The sequence below is a fragment of the Grampus griseus genome, assembly GCF_964374135.1.
Source record: "Grampus griseus genome assembly, chromosome: 4".
In the NCBI taxonomy this organism is placed as follows: Eukaryota; Metazoa; Chordata; class Mammalia; order Artiodactyla; family Delphinidae; genus Grampus; species Grampus griseus.
This window is the reverse complement of record NC_138997.1, coordinates 72,632,411-72,650,706: the sequence shown is the minus strand read 5'-3', so window position 1 is coordinate 72,650,706 and position 18,296 is coordinate 72,632,411. Positions and strand designations below refer to the sequence as shown.

At 40.9% G+C, this 18,296-nt stretch overlaps 1 protein-coding gene across 2 annotated transcripts in view; it reads left to right on the top strand.

The window, feature by feature from the left end:
• The window catches only part of DCUN1D4 (defective in cullin neddylation 1 domain containing 4), a 70,592-nt gene that overhangs the window by 25,916 nt on the left and 26,380 nt on the right, over positions 1-18,296 (top strand). For both annotated transcript variants that reach the window (XM_082653498.1, XM_082653497.1), the window contains exons 4-6: positions 1,738-1,852; positions 4,729-4,820; positions 14,590-14,660. In XM_082653498.1, coding sequence (XP_082509624.1) covers positions 1,782-1,852; positions 4,729-4,820; positions 14,590-14,660 — 234 coding nt within the window. In that variant the 5' untranslated portion in view covers positions 1,738-1,781. The remainder of the gene's footprint in view (positions 1-1,737; positions 1,853-4,728; positions 4,821-14,589; positions 14,661-18,296) is intronic.

The following is an 18,296-nucleotide window of genomic DNA, read 5'->3' as shown; positions in this document are numbered from 1 at the left end:
CTCTTGCTTCTGCATCTGACTGCTGCCACTGCCCTGCGCACTCCTCCTGCTTTGGCTTCCTGGAGTGTACACTCGCCCAGGTTTTCTCCCCACCCAGGTCTTCACCCTCTTTTCCCAGCCCCCGAATATCCACACTCCCTGGGCTCTGGCCTTAGTCCCCAGCTTCTCAGTCTCTGCTGCTGAGGCTGCGTGGAGGCGGCAGTGAGTGGTGGTGGGGAGCTTGGCCTCGTCGCCGAGCTGCTTGGGTTCCATCCTCGACTTCACCTGCCTGCCTTCCAGCTGCTGCTTCATCTCTCTGCCTGAGTTTCCTCATTCGTAAGAATGGGGTGGTTGTGAGGATTGGGTCAACGTGGAGGTCCAGCCTGAACGCGCACCTCCCTGGTGGCACTCAGATCCCAACATCTGTCTACTCGCAACACTTGGCCACGTGAGCACGTGTTGAATGGATATTTTTCCCTCATAAAACTCTGGAGAGGTAGATCTCACAGTTCTCATTCTTCAGATGATGAACCAGAGACCCAGAATAGGTCACTGACTGAGCCACATGACTAGGTGAGGAGCTGGAGCTCATCCACTGAATGCAGAACACTCAGACCCTATCACCCGGTGCTGCCTTGTCCCAGAGGCTCACTGAGGGCCCTGGGCCCTCCCACCACGGCACCAGTGCAAGGAGGAGGACGTGCAGTCCAGATTTCACCACTTAGCACTTCTGAGACCTTGGAAAGTCTCTTGAATGCCTAAGCCTTACTTTTTACCATCAGTCAGTAGAGATAATTAACTCTGCCCTGCCTGTCGTTCAGGGTTATTGTGGGAACCAAATGACATAATATCTCTGATAGTACTTGTGCCAAGATGGGTATTTTAATTATGTTATAATTGTCTAGTAATTTATAATGGTTTAAGACAGTCTGAAGTGAGACTTGTCTGGGTTTGAATTCCAATTTTGCCCCTTACCTGACCCTCTCTGCCTCCGTTTTCTTATCTGCATAAGCAGTAATGATTATTCTTTTTTCGTAAGCTTGTTGTGAGGTTAAGTGAGGTGTCGTACATGTAAGTGTTAAGAGCAGGGCCTGGCTCACCATAAGGTTTCCATAGGTGTTCCATGTTGTTGTTACATTTTAATATCTTTTACCAAATGAAAGTTAATGCTTCCAAAAACCCTGACTGAAAGTGGCAGAAACAAATTAAAAATATTTATGGAAGTTTTGTTCAAGATCATGTCAGGCTTTTGCCCCAAAAATCCAAATTCTGTTTTGTTTTGTTTTTTTTTAATCAGATATTCCTTGAAGCTTAAGAGTGTTTGGACTGATGTACTTGTATGTATTTTAGACCCAAGGTCACCAGTCGAGCTGGCCTTGCCTAATGAAGTACAGAAATGAGATAGCAGTGCAATTCCTTCTGAAGGAACATTGACGTGTAAAGGGAGCTGGAAGCTTAGATGATTTATATTAGTATTTTTGGAGAGTAAACTGAAGTTATGATAACTTCATTTCTGGTGTGTGTTTTGGGGGGACTATTAACTAATTTGTGTCATTGCTAGGTTTATTTCTTGACTCTAACATTTTCTCAAAGAAGAACTGAAAACCAGTTTTTCACTTTTCATTTTTTCATGTTTACAGAGAACATCTAAACCCTTTGCGGTGTAAGTTGTGAAAGCTCTTCGTTTAGCACTGATATTCTTTGGAATGGTTTCAATGTGGCATTCCTTACTTTTGTGCTCTTCACTCTGTTTTGTAGGAAGTCTGCGGTCTTGCAGTTCTTCGGACTGCTTTAGTAAAGTGATGCCGCCGAGGAAAAAGAGAAGACCTGCCTCTGGAGATGATTTATCTGCCAAGAAAAGTAGACACGATAGGTACGTCACAGAGACAGTGGAACCACATTGGTGGCATATGTGTTGAAGAGGCACCTTTCTACCCAAGCCCAGTGTGGGTCTTCTAAGCATACAAATGCCAACCAGAATATTGTTTTGGTTCTGCCAGGAAAACTTCAAAGTGTAATTTTTTGTGATACTTACTTAACGTGTGGGCTCATGAAACAAAAACAAGTTAGGTAACCTGAGTTCATAGAAATTCAAATTTTATCTCAGTCCATTGATCCACCAGAACTGGTGTCGTGTTTCTTTCTTTGCTTTTAAGAGCTTGCCCTCTGTGCCTGTTGAGGACCTCAGGATTGGTACTTATCTCTTCTTTAAGGGGGTCTCACTCACTACCTACAACCACAGGAATCCTGTAGCTGCCTTTGCCAGGACCTGGGTTGCGTGGCTGGAGAGAACTGCCTGCACCAAGTGCTCTAAGCCTGCCTGGAATATTAGCTGAGCTGACATTTCTTCTCAAAAGAGTGAGCATTTGTTAGAAACCATGAAAAACAAGACTGTTGAAACCACTTCTCTTTCAGACAAGTGAACTGTTAATTTTGGTAACTCCCAAGGTCCATTAGACTTGCTTATTTTAGGCATCTTTACTATTTCAACCAGATTTTATTAGACATCTCTTGGTTCTTTCTCTCTCTCTCTTTTTTTAAAAAAAAAAACAATGAATAAACATCATAGTTTTAATCTTTTCTGCCTTTTCCCATCTGCCTCCATTCTGGCTCTGTAGGTCACTTCACTTCACTTATGTGGCCTGAATTGCCACATCGATAAATCAAGGGAATTAGATGAGATTTTTCTGCTTCTTTCTTTTTTTTAAAAATAAATTTATTTATTTATTTTTGGCTGCGTTTGGTCTTCGTTGCTGCGCGGGCTTTTCTCTAGTTGCAGCGAGTGGGGGCTACTCTTCGTTGTGGTGCATGGGCTTCTCATTGCGGTGGCTTCTCTTGTTGTGGAGCACGGGCTCTAGGCGGGCGGGCTTCAGTAGCTGTGGCACGCGGGCTCAGTAGTTGTGGCCCGCGGGCTCTAGATCGCAGGCTCAGAAGCTGTGGTGCACGGGCTTAGTTGCTCCGCGGCATGTGGGATCTTCCCGGACCAGGGCTCGAACCCGTGGCGGATTCTTAACCACTGCACCACCAGGGAAGCCCTGAAGCCAGTTTAAAAACTGGTAATTGAGTTGCAGAAGGGTGCGAGTTACTCTCATGAATAGCATTTCATCGGTCACCTAGGGGATGGGGAGCTGTAACGTTATCCGAGTTTCATTCTTGGTCTTTTTTGAAAAACAACTTCATTTACATACCACAATGTATACGATTTTAAGTGTACAGTTCAGTGATCATTACGGAGTTGTTGGAGCTGTGCAGCCATCACTGCAAACCAATGTTAGAAGATTCCCATCACCCCAGTTGGAGCCTTGACGCCCATTCACAGTCCATCCCTGTGCTTATTCCCAGCCCCAGGAAACCACAGATTCACTTTCTGTCCCTACGATTTGCCTTTTCTGAACAGTTCACGTCAATGGTCTTTTTGTGCCTTGCTTCTTTCACTTAGCATAATTTTTTTGAGGTTCATCCATGTAATAGCATGTATTGGTATCTTTTTTTTTTTGGTAATGTTATTCCATTGTCCTTTTTTAGGTAGAGTATTTTTAAGTGATTCAGTCATTACAGTGTCATATAGAGGTCTCCAGGATATTGACTAGTTACAGACTTTGAGCTGAGATAGGATGTCCAGGCCCAGGGTTGGAGCAAATCTGTTTGAACCCCTGGACAGTATCCACCTTTGTTTCCAGGTGGGATGGCTACTTTTTATAGAAGAAATACAAAAGTGGTGGTTTGCGGTTTCAGTATCTTAATACTTTATAACCATGTTTTGAGCGTTTTCTGGGTATTGAAACCCAGAATCTCTGATCAGCGGTATATACAGATATTCTGGTGAAAGTCTTGATCATGAATAAATGCTCTTTTAAAAAGAATTATACATGATTTTATATTATATGCTATGTAAATAAAAACTGTATTCATAAATGTTTATATAACTATTTAGACAATTTATATATAAATACTCATAATTTTTCTATCAAAATCACTATTTTAAAAGTACTGCTGCTTCTCCCCTCCCCAAGTAGGGCCTGTCTTGGTTCTCAGCCCCGTGTCATCATGAAATAAGGAGCCCCTGCCAAGGGTCACAGTGTTGGCAGGAGGAGGCTGCTGTGCTTGCTGACTCAGTTCTCCAGCTTATGTGTCTGTCTCCACAATGCTAGGGCATGATAGGAGAAGGGCAGAAGCCAAGGATTCTCTGTACTTCGTTTTCCTGAGGTTCTTTTCCTGGAGGCTTGGACATAATTTGATGTTTCTTTTTATTTGCTTGACAAGTTCCTTGGAGGTGTCTAATACTGCCAGGTTCTTCCTTAGACCATGTGTCGCCCAACCTGACTCGTACGGCACGGGAGTCAGGAGAACTTGATGCAGAGACATGAGCGAGTCCTAGGGCCACCAGTTGAAGAAACACCATCCACATTTCTTGCTGTATCACTAGTGTTCTGTAGTTAGTTCTGGCTAGAGAGGTAGAAAGGAGTATATTAAATACTTGTTCTCTTCAGTTTTTACTGATTATTTGTTCATCAGAGAAAAACCTGTATTAAGTGCTTACCATTTAATTTTATACTGGGTGTGACTGTGTTTAAAACTATAGTTATAACAGCTGAAGCTTCCAAATGCAAGAAGTGAAATATTTTAAATATACATGAAATACTGACTGAATAGATGTTTGGTTGGGTAAAAGAATAAAAACTATTTGCTACTTAAAAAAACTCAGTATCTTTACTTTAAATAACTTAAAACCCCTTTCTTGATTTCTAGCATGTATAGAAAATATGATACAACTAGAATAAAGACTGAAGAAGAAGCCTTTTCAAGTAAGAGGTGCTTAGAATGGTTCTATGAATATGCAGGTAGGTAATCATTTATATCATCTAAGACTGAGCCTCATAAAAATAAGGAGTGCCTTAGAGGAGATTAAAGAATTAAAAAGGAGTACTTTTCGAATTTCGGTGTGTGTGTGTGTGTGTGTGTGTGTGTGTGTGTGTGTGTGTGTGTCCGTCTCCCTGTTTTCGGGAGGGAACACTGTTGAAACAAATCACCAAATGTCCTATTTATAGCCAGCAGCTAAGCCAAAGAATTCAGAACACTAGAAGGGAACTGAAAAGATGAAATGTACTTGGGAGAAATACTTTGGATTGCTAGGAAACCTCTTGAGAATGCTGGTAATGGGTGACTATTTGGTTTATGCATCCAAGTTAAAATAAGCTTTGCTGCTTTGAACCTTTATGTAGCGCGATGGAATTTCTTATATTGTGTCTCTAGTTTGAAAGATCATTTGGCAGACAGTGTTTGTTTTGTCATTTAAAATGTCTTAAATCCAATCCCATTTTTGCAACTTATTATAATTGGTTGGATAATGTAATACTGAAATAAAGGGTTTGTTTGTTTTTGTGGCTGTGTATGTGTAAAAAAGGGGGAAAGAAAAATTTTCAGACAAGTTTGAACTGAAGGCTCTTTTACCTTTCCTCTTCCCCACCATATTTCTGGCCCTATCATAACTTATCAACTTGACATTTCCAGTGACCTTCAAACTAGTTTTCTTGACATCAGTCTCTACTCCCAGTCAGGTTCTATGTGTTTCCTCTTGTATTATTTGAAAAAAAAAATAAATAAATGGAACAGATCATACATGTCATTCCCTAACAATCTGCTGCACCCTTGCCCCCCACTTAAAAATCCCTGCTACCTACAGGATAAAAGACAACTAACTCAGTGCCATCCCTTTGCCTGGAGTGTTTTTCTCCACTTTTCCATATGACAAGCTGCTATGCATCTCTTAGCTTACTTAGCTTAATAGCCTTCGTTGAACTCTTAAAGGAAGGACATTGTTCATAACTGTTTTTCTTTTTTGTGGCATGCGGGCCTCTCACTGTTGTGGCCTCTCCTGCCGCGGAGCAACAGGCTCCGGACACGCAGGCTCAGCGGCCATGGCTCACGGGCGCAGCCACTCCGCGGCATGTGGGATCCTCCCGGACCCGGGCACGAACCCGCGTCCCCTGCATCGGCAGGCAGTCTCCCAACCACTGCGCCACCAGGGAAGCCCCATAGCTGGTTTTGATACCCTTTTATTGGGTATCAAAATGAGGATTCCTCCTGGGGCCAGTGTTTTCCTCCTACCCCTACCTTACCCTTTTTCTGATAAAAATCTTGCCCCTTTGGCCACAGAGATTGTTCCAGGGGCTGCCAGGTAACCCAGGTCAGGACAATCAGATAAAATTTCCTAGGGTTTTCAGACTGAAGCTGGGAGAAGAGCATCTTTCTCTTCTGGTGGTAGACTTGAAAGGATGCAATCCTGATTCCTGTAGTTTTTTGGATTTTTGTGAGCTACCCCAATATCCTTCCAGTGAATTCTCTTTCATTATTTGAACTAGTTTGAGCTGGATTTTGTTTGCAGGGCACAGACACATGGTACAGACACTTCTGTAGTATTAGAATTTATCTGTTTTTAGGTCTTGAGAACATGAATCTCTTGAAGACGTTTTGTGAAAGTGGTTAGCACGTTTCCAGGTGTTCAGTACTTGGGTCTGAATGATGGAATGTTTTCTCATGTTCATATCACTTTGATTATGAAGATCTCTTGCTTTCTCATATTGGTTCACATTTATTGTTATGAAATATATTATAAAAAGGAAAGTTTAAACAGAAAAAGTATACTTAATCCCACCACCATAGCACAGCTATTTTGATATTCTTTGTGTCTTCCTTTATAAGCAAATATGAATTTTTCCATAGTAAAAGCCACACTTCTGTTTTCTTTTAAAAGGAAGCAAGGTACAGTTTTCCTACTTGTTTGCTTTTCTCTGGCTCAGAAAGGTGACATTTGGGATAAAGATTAAGCCACATTCTTTAGGTTCCTTGAGTCCCCTGCCAGGTGGTTCCTTGGGATTTCATCACTGCGAGAAGTTTATGTGGGTGTGGCTACCCCTATTTTTATTAATGCCCCCCCCTTTTAGTTTTTGCTTTTTTTGTATTTTATCAGGGAAAATAGCTTGAAATTGAGAACAACTGGCACCTGCTTTCTTTTTTTTAAAATTAATTAATTTATTTTTGACTGCATTGGGTCTTCGTTGCTGGGCGTGGGCTTTTCTCTAGCTGCGGTGAGCGGGGGGCTACTCTTCCTTGCGGTGCGTAGGCTTCTCATTGTGGTGGCTTCTCTTTGTTGTGGAGCTCTGGCTCTAGGTGTGCAGGCTTCAGTAGCTGTGGCATGCGGGCTGTAGAGCGCAGGCTCAGTAGTCGTGATGCACGGGCTTAGTTGCTCCGCGACATGTGGGATCTTCCCGGACCAGGACTCGAACCTGTGTCTCCTGCATTGACAGGCGGATTCTTAACCACTGCGCCACCAGGGAAGTCCTCATTTTTTAATATCCCAACTACATGAATAAAAACTGAAGATAAGTATTATTCAAGAAAAATGCATGGCGAGAAGTCCCTGGAAGGTTGTGCTCTGGGCAAGTCTGTGGGAGCAGACAGTGAGGCCGTGGGCCCCCTGTGCTAGAGTGAGGGCCTGTCCCCCCTCACTGTGCTCCTGTTCCCTCGGAGAGAGCCATCTTCTTTTGGTTGACTCCCTGCACTGAATCCGGAGTGCAGTGGAGGGTGGTAGGGGCCTTGGTGCTGCAGTTGTGCTACACAGATGGACCTTAGTTCTTCCCAGAGTCCTCAGTTCCACGCTTGCCCTGTCCTCTGCACTCCTTTAGCCTGAGCCCAGCTCCTCCCAGATCCTGCCTGGCCAGTTAGTCCCAGCCCTCTTTTGCACATCCTGTGCTGCAGCCTCTCACCTTTTTAAATCCCTGTCAACTCAGTTTCTGATTCTCAGAGATTTAATAAATGAAATGCTCTCCACTGGGGCTCTTGTCCTGTTCTCTGTGGTTATAGGCTTACTCCCTTTTGTACTTTGGTACTTGAGTCCTCTGTGACTTTAGAAAGGATTGCTGGGGTAAGATTGGGGGAGTGTCTTATTTAGACCTCCGTCTGAAACTGGAATCCCATTTCTTTTCATTAAAATAACCAGTTTTACATAAATGATTTGTCTAATAACTTCCACTTTCTGAGATATATCTAAGAGTAAGAGATGAGACCAGATACACAAGTGCCAGCATTTCAGAGTCACACTGAAGCTCACACACGTAGGTCATAAAAGTTCTACAAATCCTGACTGTAGGCCCTTCATCTCTACTTTCGATTAGGTTCTATAGCAGAATTGTTTCTTGGTTTACCAAAGTGAGATTTGGGACCAGGAGTAGGTGCTAAGTGACAAAGGAGACAAAAGTTTTGCTGACAAGGTTTCTTGGCAAAGGAGACAGTGTGGCCCCGTTTGCCCCAGAGATGCAGCATGGTGTGATTATGGAAACTCTGCCATGAGCATCTTGGGCTCTCATGAAAGGGTTTACTTAGTATAAAGTATATTTAGTTAGGGGCCCCTGCTTAAAATGGCAGTGAAAGTGGGAGGACCACTTTTTTCTAGATTATTGCCAGTACATCCGCCTTGTAAATGTATCTCTAGTATCTTTCACCAGGGCGTTCTATAGCTTTTAAACCATCTCCCTCAAACCCACTTTTAATCCACTTTGTGTTAACCAGTGGCCTACTTATTAGATTAAGATTGTTCAGTTCTACAGGTAAAATGACACATCTAGTGTAAATATACCCATAATCCCAATGAACAGTGTGATTACAAATAGATCTAAATGTGTACAAGGGAATGATAATGAGAAAAAAGGGAAAGTTGTTGTAGATATCAGGATTATGGGTAGCCTTTAAGTAATGTTGACTGATAAGCTATATTTAATATTTTTAGGATAAAATATTAAAGTAACATGAGTCATGCCGTTGCAGATCATATTGTTAAAACCTTGCTCTTTTCAAATGCACAGGTGCATGTATGTGTATATAAGTAACCTGACAATGGCATTGCATAAAATGTGGAAAAAAGAAAAAAGCATGGCTAACTTAATGTTTACCACTGCCCAGTGTACCTCAGCCAACCTTTGCGGGCCTGCTACGTGCCAGGCTCTGGTGTGTGGATGACAGAAGCACTGTACTCAGAGCTTAATTTTCTGGTGTGGCAAACAGACAAACAAATGAGAAGCATTGTCATTGTAATGAGCACTGACAGGGAGAGGAGGCCAGGTTGGAGGGGGTGTGAGTGGGACAGCCAGCTGGGAGACCCCAGGGCCCTGTGCACAGGCAGGGGAAGGGCAGGTGACTTGCCAGGCTCAAGAATAGGTTGCAGTAAAAGAGCTTTTTTAAATCACGAAGAATAGAAGCCAAAGACAAAAATTTTTTTAAGATTATAAGTACCTTTTTTTTTTCTCAGCTCTGTGCAACCAACTGCCAATGAGTTCCATCAGTAGATACCAAAGAGTCATCTGTTCCTACAACCAAACCTCTTAGCAAAATAGTAATAGATGGATACTTCCATATGAGAATAATTACTCTTTAATGTCACAGCCTAAATACTTTACAGTAGTGGAATGAGGAAAAGAACGATGAAACATGGTATACACACACACACAGTCACCTACAGGGGGGTAATGTAAAGTATGTCAGCTAGGTGCTCTCACAGGAAAATTATCAGACACAGTTGGTGAAAAAAGCAAGGTGTAGAATTTGTAGGTACAGTATGAACCCAAGTGTATAGATAAACAAATTCAGGGGTACATTTCACCGTATATTTGTACATACATAAAAACACAGCAAAAAGGTCTGGGAGGATACATGCCTGTCTTGTAAGGAAAGGAAGAAGGCAGGCTTTCTCTTTTTACTCTATTTTCTTGGGCTTCTTTATTTGAACATTTCATCGGGTGAATGTCTTCATATATCATTTGTGTGTAATATACACATGAGTGCCCACATGCGGGACTGTGCACACTCAAACCCAAGTGATAAAATGCTAACTGTATTTTCATTTGAGTCAGGAATGAGATAAAGATGCCCACTCTCACTCTTCTTATTTGCCATTGTTTTGGGAGTTATTAACTAATGCTGTTAGGTAAGAGAAAGAAAGAAGGGGCATGAATACAGGAAAGGAGGAGGCAAAAATGATCATTCGTTGAAGGTGAAATGATTGAATTGTTGTGTACCTGGAAAGCCAAAGAGAATTGCCTGAAAAACTAAATAAATATGTATATATATTCTGCAGGTAGAATTTATAAAATGGCTTATTTGGGGAAGGGTTCTTAAAGAAATTCTTTTATTTATTTATGGACTCTGTAGTTTGCGGCACGTGGGCTGTCTGGTTGAGGCGCGTGGGCTCGGTAGTTGTGGCGTGCTGGCTTAGTTGCTCCGCGGCATGTGGGATTTCAGTTCCCTGACCAGGGATCGAACCCGTGTCCCCTGCATTGGAAAGCGGATTCTTTACCACTGGACCACCAGGGAAGTCCCAGAAATTCTTTAATAAGTGGTCGTCTCTGGGGAGTAGAGAGAAGTTAGGAGGAAACTTCTGCTTTTTTAACATTTTTATTTTCAGTATTACTTTTTTTTTTTTTTTTTTTATTGTGTTGTAAGAGTTCTTTATTTTGGATACTAGTCCATGTATAATATATGATATATACTAGTCCAGATATATGATTTGCAAATATTTTCTCCCGTTGTGTGGGTTGTCTTTTCACTTTTTTTTTTTTTTTTAACATCTTTATTGGAGTATAATTGCTTCACAATGGTATGTTAGTTTCAGCTTCACAACAAAATGAATCAGTTATACATATACATATATTCCCATATCTCTTCCCGCTTGCGTCTCCCTCCCTCCCACCCTCCCTATCCCACCCCTCCAAGCGGTCACAAAGCACCGAGCTGATCTCCCTGTGCTATGCGGCTGCTTCCCACCAGCCATCTACCCCACGTTTGGTAGTGTATATATGTCCATGCCTCTTTATCGCTTTGTCACCGTTTACCCTTCCCCCTCCCCATAGCCCTAAGTCCACTCTCTAGTAAGTCTGTGTCTTTATTCCTGTTTCACCCCTAGGTTTTTCATGACATTTTTTCCCCTTAAATTCCATATATATGTGTCAGCATACGGTATTTGTCTCTCTCCTTCTGACTTACTTCACTCTGTATGACAGACTCTAGGTCTATCCACCTCATTACAAATAGCTCAATTTCGTTTCTTTTTATGGCTGAGTAATATTCCATTGTATATATGTGCCACATCTTCTTTATCCATTCATCCGATGATGGACACTTAGGTTGTTTCCATCTCTGGGCTATTGTAAATAGAGCTGCAATGAACATTTTGGTACATGAGTCTTTTTGAATTTTGGTTTTCTCAGGGTATATGCCCAGTAGTGGGATTGCTGGGTCATATGGTAGTTCTATTTGTAGCTTTTTAAGGAACCTCCGTACTGTTCTCCACAGTGGCTGTATCAATTTACATTCCCACCAACAGTGTAAGAGTGTTCCCTTTTCTCCACACCCTCTCCAGCATTTATTGTTTCTAGATTTTTTGATGATGGCCATTCTGACCGGTGTGAGGTGATACCTCATTGTAGTTTTGATTTGCATTTCTCTAATGATTAGTGATGTTGAGCATTCTTTCATGTGTTTGTTGGCACTCTGTATATCTTCTTTGGAGAAATGTCTATTTAGGTCTTCTGCCCATTTTTGGATTGGGTTGTTTGTTTTTTTGTTATTAAGCTGCATGAGCTGCTTATAAATTTTGGAGATTAATCCTTTGTCAGTTGCTTCATTTGCAAATATTTTCTCCCATTCTGAGGGTTGTCTTTTGGTCTTCTTTATGGTTTCCTTTGCTGCGCAAAAGCTTTTAAGTTTCATTAGGTCCCATTTGTTTACTTTTGTTTTTATTTCCATTTCTCTAGGAGGTGGGTCAAAAAGGACCTTGCTGTGATTTATGTCATAGAGTGTTCTGCCTATGTTTTCCTCTAAGAGTTGGATAGTTTCTGGCCTTACATTTAGGTCTTTAATCCATTTTGAGCTTATTTTTGTGTATGGTGTTAGGGAGTGATCTAATCTCATACTTTCACATGTAGCTGTCCAGTTTTCCCAGCACCACTTATTGAAGAGACTGTCCTTTCTCCACTGTACATTTCTGCCTCCTTTGTCAAAGATAAGGTGACCATATGTGCGTGGGTTTATCTCTGGGCTTTCTATCCTGTTCCATTGATCTATATTTCTGTTTTTGTGCCAGTACCATACTGTCTTGATTACTGTAGCTTTGTAGTATAGTCTGAAGTCAGGAAGCCTGATTCCTCCATTTCCATTTTTCGTTCTCAAGATTGCTTTGGCTATTCGGGGTCTTTTGTGTTTCCATACAAATTGTGAAATTTTTTGTTCTAGTTCTGTGAAAAATGCCAGTGGTAGTTTCATAGGGACAGTTTTACTTTTAAATGAAATTTTATATCATGTTCATGTATTAATGTTGCCCAAAAAACTAAGTAAACTTTGATTTTCCCTCCATAATCAAGATAAAAAAATTAAGAATTCATAGAAAAACATGTAAAATAAAAGGAGAAAAAAGAAAGTCCCAGAAAAGTAACAGATTTGAATATGTGAAATAAAACTCTTTGTAACAAAGTAGCACATTTCTGATTAAAAGGAAAACAACACATGCAGAAAAAGTATTTGCTCTGGCTAGATTATGTGGAAAAGCCTGAGTTTGGACTTCAGGGGGAGCCAAGGATTAGAAGCAGAAAAGTGACACAAGACTGTCCAAGGTGATTTTAATGGTCATCCTTTGTTGAGAACAACCACCTTACACTTTTATTGTGATCTAGTTATTACTGTATTGAAATTACTCTTATGCTTTGTCTCCCTTCCTGGAGGGCAAGGACCATGGATTACTCCTCTTTAGCCACTTCTACAGTGCATTGCTCCAGGGTGTGCCCAGTAGATAATATTTGAAAGAAACTGAGACATTTTCAGATGGTGGATCCTGCTGGTCTTGGCAGCTTGCTAGATCTGAAGGCTATGGAAGATTGTAGAGTGATTCTTGTGTGGTCCAGTGGCTAAGACTCTGTGCTCCCAGTGCAGGGGGGCCCAGGTTCGATCCCTGGTCAGGGAACTAGATCCCGCATGCCGCAACTAAAGATCCCGCATGCCGCAAGTAAAAGATCCCGTGTGCCACAACTCAGACCCAACGCAGCCAAATAAATAATTTTTTTTTAAAAGAATAAATAGTTCTTACACTTGAGGAATTTAGAAGGAAAGGTAGATGAGTTGGGACTTAATGCAAATGTGAGAAAAGCATTCCTAGCATTGCACGGAGTCACACAAGACTGCCTGACCCAGCCTGTGCTGCTGGGGGTGGGGAGATTGGGAGGACTGCCTGTATGGTTCCTGTCTTAAAGATTGAAGAAGCTGGCATGGGAAGATGGGGGGAGGGGAGAGGGAGATGGGCTGAGGCCACAAAGAGTTAGTACTGCGTTGGGTATGTGTCAGGATGTGTGTGCATAGCAAACAATGGGTAGGTGTTTCTGGATCTTAATTTTTGTTCATTCAGCAATATCTATTTGATTCTTTTATTTCCAAGAAACTTGTTATGAAGGTGGAAAGCTATGAGGCTGAAGAGGAAGGGACGCACTAGATCATAGAGAACCTTATTTGATATGCCAGAGACTTTGGACTTTATCCGTAGGTAGTAGGGAACTTAAAATCGAAGGAGTTTGTGTTTGAGGTGTGGACCCTCCAGGTGGCTTTGTAAGGGATGGGTCCGAGGGGGATGAGGCTCTGGAATTAGGGAGATCCTGAGGGGACTGCTGTGGTCATCTAAGTGAGAGAATGACATCTGAACAGGTCAGTGCAGTTAAGAAATATTTGGAAAGTAAAATTGGCAGCGCACTTGGTAACTGATTGGCTCTGGAGAATGTAGGAGAAGGGGGGACTCCAGGATGATGCCTCAGTTTCTATTTCTGGTGGTGCCCCCGTTGAGATGCTACAGGAGGATAATCTCAGCTACACAGAGAAGCCACATAAAATAAAGATTGCCTGTGTCTACTGGATGTGGCGATTAGGAGTTTATTGATGACCTTGGCAAGAAGAGTTGCAGTGGAGGGAGATGAGCAAAAACCAGATTGCAGTGGTTGAAGAATGAATGGGGGCTACAGTAGAGCTGGGACATGTGGACAGTTCTTTCAGGAAGAAACAGAGATAACGTGGAATGTGAAGGAAGGGGTTGCCTTGTCTAGAACAAAAAGACTGCTTGCTTTTTTTTTCTGTGTAAAAGAAACAATTATGTTACCTCCCAGTTAATTTTATAAAGAATATTAGGTGGTTCTTTGCTGTGTTTCCAAAAATTATTGTATGTGTTGAAATTATTACCAAAATAAGAATAGAGATTTAAGCTACTTTAAAGAACAGGAATTGAATGCCTGTAGCCTTATCTTTAGACATAAATTATGTGTCCATCTAGCCACAGGTTGAAGGACTTGGCCGTAAACTGACTTAAATGTGCAGAACAGAATCCTTTAAAGATACAACTGAAATTCTAGAACATTTTCAATATATTCTTGGTGATTTCTTCCTTCAGAAAGGATTTATGGTCTTTTAAGTGTTATTTGATCTAAGTTTACTTTAATAATAAGTATTTTAACAGTATACTGCTACTATAGTAGTAACAGTGTATGTACATGGTTAGATTTAATTTCTATAAATTGCATTTTATCACAGGTACTGATGATGTTGTAGGTCCCGAAGGCATGGAGAAATTTTGTGAAGACATTGGTGTTGAACCAGAAAATGTAAGTCTAACTTACTAATTTGGGTAGATCAGTTGATCTGATTTTGTCTCTTGGCAAATAAAGCAACAGTGAAGAAGTAAGGGTGCATTAGTTTTTATGAGGCAATCTAAGAAATAAGTTCCAATTCTAAATTGGTTTGTAAGCAAAAGTTTTTCTGCAATTGGTATGGTGTAACTACAGTCAGTCATTTAATTCTCTCATTTAATTTCTTGTCTCTAAAAGGTATAGTAATAAAGTAATTAAACTAGATGTTTAAAAAGTGGTGTGGGCATGTGTGCCTACCATGACGGATAACTGGGGACTGGGGGACTGAGGGCTTTGTGTATCTTTGTCCCCCTCCGTAGTAGTTGTTCCAGCCTAATGTAGAATTTGTCCAGGACTTTGAATAATTAATTATTCATAAGGGTTTTGAATAGGTTATAATTAAAAAGGTTTTTTCACAGCTCCTTCACTTCCAGTTGAATTTAACTCAGAAAGTGATTGCTTTTTATTGTAAAGCCCCTAAGTATTTCCTTTAAAACATTTAATTAGAAGTTTTTTTATATGCTTCATTATTTTTGCATAAGTCTTATCATCATGTTATTTTTGAATATTTTTTCCTATTCTCACATTTGTCTTACTGCAAAATGAAACATACAAATGCTCTGACTCATTAACTATGCAGCTTAATATTACATCAGCCTCCAATTTAACAAATACCTCTTATATCCTAAATGAATTTATGCTCTGGAAGAGCTCTCAAGGGATCATCCCTTTCATTCAGACTGTTGGTGAGATATCTGGTACCCATGCATATCATGCTCTTCGAGACTTCACACTTTTTTCTTTAAAAAAATTTTGTTGGGCTTCCATGGTGACGCAGTGGTTAAGAATCTGCCTGCCAATGCAGGGGACACGGGTTCGACCCCTGGCCCGGGAAGATCCCACATGCCACGGAGCAACTAAGCCCACACGCCACAACTACTGAGCCTGCGCTCTAGAGCCCGCGAGCTACAACTACTGAGCCCGCAAGCCACAACTACTGAAGCCCGTGTGCCTAGAGCCTGTGCTCCGCAGCAAGAGGAGCCCACGCACCGCAACAAAGAGTAGCCCCCGCTCACCACAACTAGAGAAAGGCGGTGCGCAGCAGTGAAGACCCAACGCAGCCAAAAATAAAAACAAACAAATTAATTAATTAAAAAAAATTTTTTTTTGTCTCCCCACTCCCCCACCCCCAGTAACACTGTAAATTTTCTAAAGAGCCTTTGGACTGTCTTTAACTTACTACATGTATTTTAGTCTTGTATTTTTATTTTAATGTAATCTAGTTCAGGTGTCTTGATAAATTATTGAGTTTGGTACAGAGGTTTGGGGACAGGTGGGTCAGTAGTATTTTGCCTGATCTAGTCCATAGCCTGGTCATAGACAGACAAAAACATTTCATGGACTTTAAGAAGGAAGTTTTCTGACAGGGGCTGGGCCAAGGTTGGCAGTGTTTTCTGGACAGTAGTATAAAAGCGGCGAGAGTGAGCTGGGCCTGAGAGGAGATCCAGAGGTTCCACCCAGGGGGCAGTAATCGGCATGTGATCAGAGGGGTGGGTAGCAGGGCCCAATGGTGGGGAGGCTGGGAGGCCTCGGGCCGCCAGTGTGAGAGGGATCAGGTGGGCATCTACTCTCAGGGCAGAAAGACCTGTCGGGTGGGAGGAGTGCTGACACCGATTCTAACCGAGAAAACAGGGAGGCCCAGCTCTTCAAAGTTCCTCAGCCCCAAATACCAGTACTCAGTAAAAAATAGCTACTGTTATTATCGTTTTTTGGCAATTATGAGTCTTTAGTTTTCTATTTCTGTAGCAGTAGAAGTAGTCTTGAAATGTTGAATCACATAGAAGATTGAACGACCGAGTTCGGACTGTTATTCCAAAGTGTTGATTCCTGTACTTCAAGCCTAAGATGCCACTAATAGAATTTTTATTATTTTATTCATCATTAAAAAGGAAAAATGTTGTTAAGTAAATTCTGATAAGCCATCAATTGTGGATACTTCCCAATTTCAGAAATTGTTTGAACAACCAGCACAAAAATAGTTTTTTAGAGGCTTGTCTGCATTGATGAGTGAGCACTTTAAAGTATTTAAAACCCTCACCTTGCCTGATATTTATAGCTTATGAAATTTAAGCAGGCTTGTAAAATTCAGTTCAACTTCCATTTACTAAGGTAACAGAAAAATCCTTTAAGTAGCTAGCTTCCTTATTCGCTGTGCTAGGGAAAGGTCTGTTTGTGTAAAGAAGTGCCCATTGTGAATATCTGCTGTGGCTGTTAGGCCACATTACATGCATACTTGTATGTGTGTTCCTTTACCGTAACCGTTTTTTTTTTTTTAGCTTAACAAGTATTTATGTGGAATTTTTAATCCTTCTAATAGAGGATTGAGTATAGATAATGTTTGAGAACATACAAAGTTTGAATTAGAAAATATGTAAATAGATACATAGGAGTCAGAATTCCAAGAAAAGCTGAGGGATGAGGAGAAAATCCACTAATGTGTGAATAGTTTGAAGAACATGTAACGCCTTCTTTTTGGAAAATCCTTCCTAGTAGGCCCCTGGTCTCTTAAGTCACCATTTTCTGACCAATTTAACAATCATGTTTTATGGTGATGTGCATAATATGTAGAAAAATTGGTTCACTTATCAGTTCTAGTTATCTACCTAGTAATCTAGATTTTTAAAACCTAAAAAACCTAGTGACTTTAAAAAAATGGGTGTAAGTACTGATTGAATTGATATTTGATTGATAGGTCCTAGAGATTTACTGGGTTCTCACTGATACTGATCTCCAAAGTAGAAAACCATAAAGTCAGCACCAAGAGAAAGCTTTGCATTAATCTTCCAGTTATAAATTAAACAAAGCTGGAGATTTTTAGTCTACAGACGAGCTCATTGGCAGTTGAAAGGACAGACCTTCTGAACCTCCTGAGTGCTGTTGTTCTGGAGTCCTTCATGTGCCCTTTGGCTCTCAGGGCCTAATTAAATCATCTAAAGTGATGTCTGAGTGGCTGCTTGCCTCATTATGGTGGGGAGTGTTATGCTTTTATTTTGCCTTTTGTTGTTGTTTGGGATTTTAAAAACTTTGGTTCTATTACAAAAAGTAATATAAGGCAGGTGTGAAATTGTATTTTTTGATTCATTTTCAGGGATAACAGCCTAAAAATATGTTGATGCTCTTTTTTTTTTTAATTTTTATTTTATATTGGAGTGTAGTTGATTTACAACATGGTGTTAGTTTCAGGTGTACAGCAGAGTGATTCAGTTGTACACATACATGTATCTATTCTTTTTCAGATTCTTTTCCCATGTAGGTTATTACAGAATATTGAGTAGAGTTCCCTGTGCTATACAGTAGGTCCTTGTTGATGATCTATTTTATATATAGTAGTGTGTATATGTTAATCCCAAACTCCTAATTTATCCCTCCCTGCCCCCACCTTTCCCCTTTGGTAGCCGTAAGTCTGCTCTCTGTGTCTGTGAATCTGTTTCTGCTTCATAGATAGGTTCATTGGTGTCATACTTTAGATTTCATATATAAGTGATATCACATAGTATTTGTCTTCCTCTGTCTGACTTACTTCACTTAGTATGATGATCTCCAGGTCCATCC